Below are 10,439 nucleotides of genomic sequence, written 5' to 3'. Positions count from 1 at the left end.
CCCTCTCATTGCCAACGTTCATGCCGACTTCTTGTATGTTGTTACCCAGCCTTCATCACAATTCCATCACAACTCCTCACCTTAATAAGGTCAAAGGAAGCAATCACCGATGCACAACAGCATCGAGACCACCTAGCTGAAACAACTATATCATATCCTTTGTTTTAAGAAGTGAAAACATGGTAAGGAGGAGTAGTGCAAGCCATTGAGAGCAACCTCCACGTGCGCCACCCTCAGCCTTGCGTAACCCAGCAGCTCCGTAAGCTTTAGTCGCTCTCTTTATCTCTCAATCTACTCTCTCCCTCTCATCTCTCTCTCTCTCTCTCTCTCTCTCTCTCTCTCTCTCTCTCTCTCTCTCTATATATATATATATGTATATATATTTTTTTCACTAGCCTAGTTATGCCGAGTGATCGATGTCATGAGCAACCCAGCTTGTTGCTAGTTGCCTCTAATCTACTTCGTGCTAATGTCTTCCGCAAGTGAGTGCCCAGCCGCATGGAACCTTTAGTTTTGGTTCGTGCGTGGGTTAAGCCTTTTTGGCACCGCCCAATAAGTGTTCTTCCTTGCATATAGGTTTCTCATTTAAGTTTCTCTCTCTTTCGTATTTTTTTCTTTAATCAAATTAGTTGACCACGTCAGCCAATTCTGCAAAAGATACCCAACGTCGGGTAACTGTAGTAAAACTGTTATCTTTGAACTAGTATATTTTTTACTATTCATCTTTGAATTCATTTTCTTCAAAACCTCTTGTCAAAAAGAATTATCTTTTGTTTTTTCATTCATGATTTTTCACAGTACATACTAAGAAAACAGGCGAATCAGAATCATCATCTTAAGATTATTTTGAGTCTTCGATGAACGAATCTCAAAGAAATTGACCTTCACTTCCTGCCAGAGCATTTATTTCAAGCCCTATGAACTTTCTAAGTATTAAAAGACGGTGGGAAGGTTGTTTGGATAGTGAGATGAGATGGTTTTAGATGAAAGTTAAAAATTGAATAAAATATTGTTAGAACATTATTTTTTAATATTATTATTTTTTAGGATTTAAGAAGGTTGAATGGTTAATTATATTTTATGTGAAAATTTAAGAAAATTATAATGATGAAATGAGATGAGATGAGATGAGAATATTTCTCAATCCAAATGGCCTTTTAGACTCCATTTGGATTATAAGATAGTCTTATTTTATCTCATTTTATCTTAACATTCAAACACCATAAACATTAAATTCATACATTTTTAAATTTTAAATTTTAAATTTTTAACCTTTTCATTTAATCATTACATAATCAATACAACTTTTTCAAATTTTTAAGGAAAAAAAAAATTAACTTTTTGAAATTCTAAAACAAAAATTATATTATAACATTATCTTAATTTATAATATTTTTATTCAACTTTTTATTTCTTATTTTTTAAAATTCTATAAAATATGTTAACTGAAATTATTTTATAAATATTTATTAAATTTCACATATCATCTCATTTCACCTAAACATTTCAACGCGATGCTTTAGTACAAAAAGAAAGCAGAAAAAGCCGGAGTTTGGTTGGAACCAAAAGACAACAACGTACCATGGTGTCGTATGTTGAATCCTGCAAGCAGCCTAGCCCGTTTAACTGGTAATTGGGTGTACTAAATGATTAAGATTAAACTTTTGTATTATGCTACTCATTATTTTACATCACATATTATATATAATTTAATTTTTTTAATTGTTAATTTAATTTAATTATTATTAAAATAATTAAATTATTTCACTTATCTTCTATACACTACATAATTGTTAAAAAAGAAAAAGAGAGCTATCATTTGTAATATGTAAAGATACTAAGTAAAACTGTAAGATTATTCTAAACTTTTATAAGTTGTGACTTGGGCGGCTCTAATTGTGGGCCTCGTGACTAAAAGGTAAGGCCTCATTTGATTGTTTTCAACTTTAACCAATTAATTATTTTTTTTCTCATTTAATGGAAAAACCTAAGAAAATCAGCTCATATAACTGAATTGGATTTATTGCATTATTTTTAATGCTAATGTTATATACAATTATTTTTATATATTTTTTTATATATTCTATTGATGTAATTAACTACATCAATTTTTTTAATATACAATCAATCACATCAATAAAATGTATAAAAAAATACATAAAAATAATTGTACATAAAATTTTCATATTTTTAATAAGATTGTTTTGACTTTGAGAGTAGAGATTAAGTGGATAGAAAATGATACACTTGATTAAGAAGATGAAAAATGATACGCTTACATTTTTGCTTACATTTTTACTACTATCTCTCTACTACTCGGCCCACCTGACCTTTTTTTTTTTTTTTTTTCTGTATTTTCTTCTATCTTTTGCATTTTGTGATTAAAAACTTTGTCAAAAAGCCACGTACGCTTAGAGCATACATATTAGTTTATGTATATGTATATATAAAATCACATTTTTTAGAGATTCAATTTATCATATAAGCAAAACTTTCACATTGACTTATGTAAATTTGAGACAAAATAATAATAAAATATTATCATTTTATTAATTTTTTTTGCTTTTTTTTAATAGAGTTTACAATTTCCATATATTGGATTAATACATGTAATTAGCACCTAAAGAAATTTCATTAGCACCGAATGCATGTATTTAGAACCTGTGAGAGAGAGGTGCACGGGTTTGATTTTTAAATATGTAAAAATTTGAGTAAAATATTTTTTGAAAAGTGAATGAGTAAAATATATAGTAAAATATTTAAATGTAAAATATATAGAAAGAGAGTGGGAGGAGAGAGAAAGAATGAGTAAAATATGTTTTGAAGAATGAATAATAGATCTTCAAACATGTAAATGTACTATTTATAATTATGCAAATACTTGAAAATGTATAATCTAATATAGATAAATTTAGGTTCTTATTATATAAATATGATTATATATATATATATATATATATATATTCACATAGAACAATGTGGATGCTCTTAAAAGCTCAGAACTCTACCTTTTGTGCCCAAATGCCGTTGCTAAGATTGATGACAACCATTACCTCAAATCATCCACCCAACAGACGCCCACCGACAAAGATTATGGCACTTCCCCGTCAAGTTCACCATCGACGACGCTGCTACTAATCAGAACTTCCTCACTCTCATCATCAACCTCAAGTCCGACAGGAGCTTGGGCGAAAGAGAGATCGGCCAAGTCCACGTGCCTATCAAGGAGCTTTGGACGGTTTATGCCAAAAAAACAATCTTCCTCGTTGCGATCCTTCGAATATCTTGCCATTGAGGTAGTGTCGAATCCTACAAACACACTCTTTTACCCTCTCTGTCTTTGATGTCGTGTATCTCAATTGACTGTTCCCTGTGTTTGGGTGCTGAAAGCTTGGGAAAATTAATTAACGGCGTTGTTTAACTGCACTTTGTTTGGTGAAAAAGTAAATGTAAGGAATCTAGATGTTTAAATTTCAGATCCAAGTTGTTTTGGTTGCCAATTAGATTCGCAACTTAATCTCATTTGTTTGTCATGTATTTTCTCGGCATCACCCCCTTTTTAATGGTTCTTAAAGAATTATTGGGATAAAATGAAGGTGCTGGAGTTGGCAAGGAGTGCAGCACGTGATAACAAGAAGAACAGGATCAATCCAAGGCATGTGTTTTTGGCTGTAAGGAACGACGAGGAACTGGGGAAACTGCTTCAAGGGGTCAACGACTCACCATTGTCAAAGGTGAAGTTCTACCAAACATCAACCGAGTATTGCTTACCAAAGAAAACTACTACTTCGGAATCCAAGAAGGTCTCCAAGTTGCAACTTGAGCTTCTTTGTCTATATCCACCTTTAGCGGAAAAACCCTTTTAAGGGAATGTGAACTTCATGGAATTATATTATTATACTACGCCCTTGCAAACAAAAATTCCACTTTTTGACTAGTTTAGGATTCGCGCCTTTAATTTAGTGAAGATCAGTCGTATTATATTTTTCTTTGACGAATTTTTTTAAGGATAACTTTCTGTTTAATGGGCCTTATGATCCAACATTCCTCTCATCCCACTAATAACTCGTCAAAAAAAAAAAAAAAAAAAAACGAAAATTATACATTTATTAGTTGGAAATTATATATTGTTCTTATTTAACGTCAATTATGGAATAGAGTTTTGTCAAGGAATAGAAAAGAGAGTAGGCCGGAGTGGAATGTGACATGCAGTACCACTGAAGTCCGAATGTCCATATAAAACAACTTCCAAAAAGAAAATTGAGGGAAAGAAATACAAGAAGCAGAGAAGCTGGTAATTTAATTAAGGAGCAAATTAAAGTAGATATTGATAGTAGTTTAATCTGAAGAAGATTTGGGAGCAGCTTCTAATTGTTGTTTCATCTCAGTCTTGATGGCTGCAGCCAACTGATCGTAGGCTTCCCCCCACGCACTCCCCATTTCATCACTCCATTTCTGATCTCCTACTGCCTCTTTCACTGTTCTCATTAGCGCTTCTTTCACCACCTAATTAAATCCATCCCAAAAATCATATAATCAACACTCAAATCAATTCCTCGATCCACTACCCATAATTACAGAGACAATAATTATGAGAATATATACCTGGAAATGAGGATCGATGACTCCTTTCTCGACATGGACGGAACCCAAATACTTCAAAGTTGTATCAGATACCACCACCTCTCCTTTCTGCCTCAGTTGAATTGCTGACTCGCATGTCTTCCATCATTTATATATCAAAATATATAGTGGGTGCTCATTTGATTCTAACTTGTTTAACAGCTAGCTAGCATTAATGGGAATTATAAGTACTACTGCATGCTTTGGGGAGTCAAATTTCTTATACAAGTCTTAGCCTAAACATATATATACTGGCATGCATGCATATATATAGTTGTAGATCACTACGAAATTGCCGTGCAAATTGAAATACTTGGATAGGGTTGTTGAAATATTTTATCAGACAAAGAAATAAGTTTCTTCCACCCTTAAAAAATAAAAAAATACTCACCATCTTGAAGACCTTTACAGCGTGGGCTTTGAGCTTAGGATTATTTTGTGGTATTTCATCCGAGTCTTTCAGAAAGGAGAACATGTTCTTGACCGCCGGTGCGATCTCTAGGACTCTGGTTCATCATTAATCATATAATATTATTGTTATATATATATGGGCTTCACAAAAAAAAAAAAAAAAAAAAAAAATAATAATATTATCTTTGATCTCAAACTCTAGACTCTACTTACAGGGTGAAGAAACGGAGGCTGTTCTCGGGAATATTTTGCTTCAAAACCTCCCAGGATTCTTTCACCAAAGCTTCTTGTTTCTCTGTGAAACCCGTATCTCTCTCTCTCTCTCTCTCTCTCTCTCGCCGAGTGGCCGGGCTTGCTTCTGCTTCTCACTCTGAGATAATGTAACGTGTTGGCGACAAAATTTCAAATTTCAATGGCTAGCTGTTGTAACTATAAATGCTAGATTTTATTAATTAAATAAAATAAATTATTTTGAATATTTCAAATAATAATATAGTATACGTATTATCTTTTATATATGTATATATATATATAAAATAATATATGTGCATTGATTGAGAGAATCAAAGCAAATCCAAATATTAATTATGAAGTGTATATATAGTGGAGGAGGTAGCATTCATGTTAGTCCCATATTTACTATATAAAATGTAATCATCCTCATTATATTATTGTCTTTACTGCTTTCTATCTCACGTTATTGTCTTAAAGTGATCAGCTGTTTTCTATCCCACGGTAATATCCACTACATGTTTCTTCTTCTTCTTTTTTTCTTTTTTCTTTTTAAAGAATTACATATATATTGAAGGATCAAAATGGACAGGAAGTTGTGACCACGTACCGGCTTTAATTTCCCTCGTCCAATCAAAATTGATATATCCGTAATTAATTAATTGCCCCCTCATAGCAGCGAAGTGGCAAGCAGCTTACGTGTAACCTTGAGGATTAATTTGTTTCTACCACTACAAAAAATCTTGTATTTTGCGGAGACATAATTTCGCCAAAAAAGCATATCTTTCGCCGCCAAAGAAATAAACCGACTGAGAGTCGTTCGCAGCAAATTGGCCGAGAATAAAACGTCTGGGTTGATGAACTGCGGTGAGCTTTGGAATTCGTCGGATTGAAGAGTTTTTGCTGCGAAGGAATTCCGTCGGAAATAATAGGTTTTCAACTAAGGCAAATACATTTTGCCGCGGGGTTGGATCTCCGGAAATAGTTATTTGCGGCGAGTCTTTTGCGCCGCAAATAACATCAAACTTTTAAAAAAAATATGCGGCGAATTGCCGCAAGTAATAATTATCCCAAAAAAAAATTATGGAAGCATAAAACTGCATTAGTAAAAAAGCATGCTAAATAAAAATTGTATATTTCAAGGGAAATCAATAACTGTCCAAGCACAATAAAAATTATCCATAAGAATGAAAATAAATGTCCTCTAAAAGATAAACATCGATGTAAAAGTCGAATATGCAAAGATGACATATGGATTTCACCTGTGTCATGTTCAAGACATCCTCAGAATATGTTTGCAATAACTTCACCGAATGCATACTTTTCTATGTTTTGCTTCCGGTTGAAATTTAGATATTTCATCCATTAGGTGATGGCTCAAAAGTATATACTCTGCTTTCTGTGCAAACAAACAAATGCAACTTAAATCGATAAAAGAAACAACATCAAAACTATAATGTGCACATATGGGTTTCACATATAGCCACGGCAACTTAAAATTAATATGTAAAGAGAATTAGATGTTGCAACTTTGTCCATACAAGTCTTCAAAGCAATCACTCTAGGGCCTTCAATTGGAAAGAAAGAAAGAAAGAAAGAAAGAAAGAAATGAGCAATTGGTACCGGGAGAACATACAGTCCATTTAAAACAGTTGATTTGTAAGATAAGAGCTGTATAAGAAACCCTTCAGCTTCCAACAAAGCCTGAAGTGTACCATCTTCACCAATACCTCCATGCACTGCAAATAATAAAAGATAAGCTTCAAAAAGAGTGAGTGCAAAGAAGATGATGTCCATTCCACATATTAGCTGTGTTCAAAATAGTATATTTTATTAAAGGTGATTTTTTCATTTAAAAAAAATAACACCAAATCCATGCATAAAAAATTAGTAGTAAGCTATCATGTTTTTGAGACTCAAAGAAAAAGAAACAAATGTAATATTCCTCCACTAGAAAATAAATTGATGGTAATCAAAACCTGCAATAAAAACCGTTGCTTGAACTTCCTTGGCTTGGTTGATCCATTCCCTCAAAGAAAATCTCACAGGAGGTGGTTCATCAGCAATATCAAGTTCTGTAAACCAATCATGTTTTGTTAAACCTTCTATGAGATCATTTATCACTGTGTTCCGCAACTGAGATGTCAGTGCAGCCCGAGCTGGTTCAATTGCCTCTATGCATGTAGCAATTGCTTCCTCTGTTGTGTGTCTTAGCAAAAGAGAATAACCGTAGTCAAAGAAACAAAGTGACATGCATGGTGGGTACTGGAAGCAGACAAAGTGACAAACAAATCATTACTGAAGAAGCAGATAAACCATACAAAGTGACATGCTATCTTGGGTACAAGTTATTTCGGTGTATATCTGTACCATTTCATGTGAATTTCAAAGCAAAAGACAAGATTTCAGCATGGTGGAAATAGGAGTAGTGGAGAGAATAATAGCAAAACAACCCGCTCGAAGAAGCAAGGCAACAAGGGGGAAGTGGTAGATTTATGGACCCTGCTAACACAGTGTGCACATACTGTGGCGAGCGGTGACCAAAGAACTGCAAACGAACTGCTCAAGCAAATCAGGCAACACTCTTCTCCCTTTGGAGACGGAACACAGAGACTATCCCATTACTTCGCAAACGCCCTCGAGGTGCGGTTGGCGGGTACCAGGACACTTGTTTACACACCCTTAGTGAGCAATGGGACATCGGCAGCTGATATCTTGAAAGCTTACCGGGTATATGTCACAGCATGTCCTTTCAAAAGGATGTCAAATTTCTTTGCTAATCGAACAATTAGGAAACTGGTGCTATCCCAGAAAGCAACAAGAGTGCATATCATTGATTTCGGCATTCTCTATGGTTTCCAATGGCCCTGTCTCATCCAACGTCTCTCTGAAAGACCTGGTGGCCCTCCCAAGCTTCGTATAACTGGGATTGAGCTTCCCCAACCGGGTTTTCGGCCTGCGGAAAGGGTTAAAGAGACAGGGCGTCGCTTGGAAAACTATTGCAAGAGATTCAATGTCCCTTTTGAATACAGTAACTCAACGCCAAACACACATGAATATCCCAAAAATGACTAAAAAAAAAATTTACCCAAACACACAGGAACTCCAAATCTACGAAATGAAAACAAACAGAGATGAAGGCAATAAAACTATACTCAGATAGCATACTTGCAATACATTTACCTAAAACGGGAGGGAAAAAAATTGAAGAACACAGAGCCATTCATTGAGTAGTAGCTCCTTGTCCACGCTCCGGTCGAGATTCCCCACATAAGAAGATGGAACTGAGAGAGAGAGATTAAGGGCTACGACCAGAGAGAGATAATTAGGGTGAAATAGAGAGTGGGAGAAACGGACGAAGAGAGAGAGAGAGAGAGAGAGAGAGAGAGAGAGAGAGAGAGAGAGAGAGAGAGAGAGAGAGAGAGAGAGGCGCACATACACATGAAGATAGCGAAATCGAGGTAGACGGAGGATTGATAGACTCACCTCCTCGGTGAGGTGGCGACGGCACGACAGTAGGCACAGCTTGGGAAGGGCGGTACCAAACTCACCGATAATAGAGATGGAATATTGAGTAGGGGGGAAAGAAAAAAGAGGGGGAGGGGGAAGAAAAAGCAACATGGGGGGCGTGAAAACTCGTCGCATGAGGTCTTTTTAGCGGTGACTTTTTTTGCTTGCCAGAACAAAAACACGGTTACAATTGAAAACGGCTCTGCCGTCCAATTGTTGCTCCCCGCATAATTTTTTGGCCGTAAAAATGACATTTTCTTGTAGTGTACCATTCATTTCAAATTAGAACAATCTCCAATATCTTTTTATATATATACGTACGATCAACGTGCATGGCACGTATGTCCAGTTGAAAAAAATAAAAAAAAAAAACAACAACAACAAAAAAGAAGAAAATAAAATGATTCAAAAAATAGAGAAACAAACCATATTTTATTAAAAATTATAAATCTACTTGAAAATTTGAAATAGTATTATTAATATCATATTTGTTATTGAACTATTAAAATTTTCCAACAATTAAAGAGATATTTACGTTTGGAAATGATATATCTAAATAAATCATTAAATAAAAATAATTAATAAAAGAGGAGAATAATATATAACTAAATCAAAAGAAAAGGAAATAAAATGCTATATAACATTAAAAAAACCGTACTTCCCTCAATTCTTCACTCATTGTGCCTTGATATCTCTTTATCTTGAAAGTTGTATGATTTTTCTTTCTTTATTTTCAATCTCTTTATTACAACAATGAAAACAGAGCAAGGTTGTGGTCGTAGATTTATTAGGCTGGGTTTGATTTGGTTTGATCGGGGCTGAGACTTCCGTAGGGAAGAGTGTTAGGGTTTTCCTATTGGATCCTCTCCTCACTTGTCTCTATTTGGTCGGAGTTCCACCAATTGCCGCCGCATCCCTTCACAAAATCACAAAAGGTAGAATGTTAGGGTTCCTAATAGAATCTAGTCTGAAGAGAAATAAGGAAAATACCAACCGTGTGACTCTGAGTCTAGTAGCTCTCAGATCTCTCTTCTCTTTGTTTATTCAATCTTCTTACCCTCATATTTTTTTAGATCTAAGCAAATATTACAGATTTTGTTTGATTTGGTCTCATGCATGTGTATTCATCCCCTTTTTTTAATCAAAGATAAGCCACAATATTAGTTAGCTTGTGAAAATGAAAATTGTTCAATTGAGAGGACAAATAAAGAGAAATCTACCCAATTGATGTCGAGATTCATAAAGAAAGGATACAAACGCCATCGCCACCAAAAGATTTCTTGAGAAAGTAAGGAGGGAAATTTTTCTACGGAAGGTGCAAAATACTTGCAGACAAATACTATGGTATTGAAAATGTTTTTCAATTTCCAAAAACATCAGGCGATGAAAGAAAGTTGCACGGGATGAAACGATTAAATGAAAATAAAGAGAGATAAAATTGGAAAGTAAATATTGGACAAAAAAACACTATTGCTTTTGGATAGATGCTTTTATATATAAGAAGATATATCTTTCAAAATAACTGGCCTTTAATTTTTTCTCGAATATAAATAGTCATCAAATTGTATGTTTTTCATGAATAATATTTGAAGGGGATAAAATATTCAAGCTCAATACCAGCCCAGCCCACCACTAGGTGGAAAGAGAGAGAGAGAGAGAGAGAG

General features: G+C 34.4%; 3 protein-coding genes across 7 annotated transcripts; 1 reads left to right on the top strand and 2 right to left on the bottom strand.

The window, feature by feature from the left end:
- The first annotated feature begins 3,005 nt into the window (after positions 1 to 3,005).
- Positions 3,006 to 3,970, top strand: LOC122303586 (probable histone H2A.5). Its single transcript, XM_043115429.1, has 2 exons — positions 3,006 to 3,296; positions 3,597 to 3,970. Exons 1-2 carry the CDS (start codon positions 3,243 to 3,245, stop codon positions 3,864 to 3,866), a joined length of 324 nt encoding a protein of 107 aa, XP_042971363.1. The 5' UTR covers positions 3,006 to 3,242; the 3' UTR covers positions 3,867 to 3,970.
- A 222-nt stretch (positions 3,971 to 4,192) lies between these two features.
- On the bottom strand, positions 4,193 to 5,422 carry LOC122303579 (non-symbiotic hemoglobin 2). The gene is made up of 4 exons (XM_043115417.1): positions 5,248 to 5,422; positions 5,015 to 5,129; positions 4,606 to 4,722; positions 4,193 to 4,506 (listed from the first exon to the last, which is right to left on the bottom strand). The coding sequence occupies exons 2-4, from the start codon at positions 5,096 to 5,098 to the stop codon at positions 4,339 to 4,341; spliced, it is 369 nt and encodes a 122-aa protein (XP_042971351.1). The 5' UTR covers positions 5,099 to 5,129; positions 5,248 to 5,422; the 3' UTR covers positions 4,193 to 4,338.
- A 942-nt stretch (positions 5,423 to 6,364) lies between these two features.
- LOC122287798 lies at positions 6,365 to 9,013 on the bottom strand. Of its 5 annotated transcripts, XM_043095522.1 has the most exons (5): positions 8,752 to 9,013; positions 8,449 to 8,570; positions 7,245 to 7,474; positions 6,902 to 7,004; positions 6,365 to 6,664 (listed from the first exon to the last, which is right to left on the bottom strand). In XM_043095522.1, the coding sequence occupies exons 1-5, from the start codon at positions 8,908 to 8,910 to the stop codon at positions 6,643 to 6,645; spliced, it is 636 nt and encodes a 211-aa protein (XP_042951456.1). In that variant the 5' UTR covers positions 8,911 to 9,013; the 3' UTR covers positions 6,365 to 6,642. The 5 variants fall into 5 exon arrangements, with proteins under 5 accessions (XP_042951456.1, XP_042951459.1, XP_042951458.1 ...); XM_043095525.1 differs by lacking the exon at positions 6,365 to 6,664 and having other exon boundaries at positions 6,737 to 7,004; positions 7,245 to 7,463; positions 8,752 to 9,012; XM_043095524.1 differs by lacking the exon at positions 6,365 to 6,664 and having other exon boundaries at positions 6,737 to 7,004; positions 7,245 to 7,463; positions 8,705 to 9,011.
- Positions 9,014 to 10,439: the final 1,426 nt, after the last annotated feature.

The sequence above is a fragment of the Carya illinoinensis genome, chromosome 1 (assembly GCF_018687715.1).
Source record: "Carya illinoinensis cultivar Pawnee chromosome 1, C.illinoinensisPawnee_v1, whole genome shotgun sequence".
NCBI classification, from domain to species: domain Eukaryota; kingdom Viridiplantae; phylum Streptophyta; class Magnoliopsida; order Fagales; family Juglandaceae; genus Carya; species Carya illinoinensis.
Note: the sequence above shows the minus strand (reverse complement) of the source record. Positions and strands in the feature narration are given on the sequence as shown.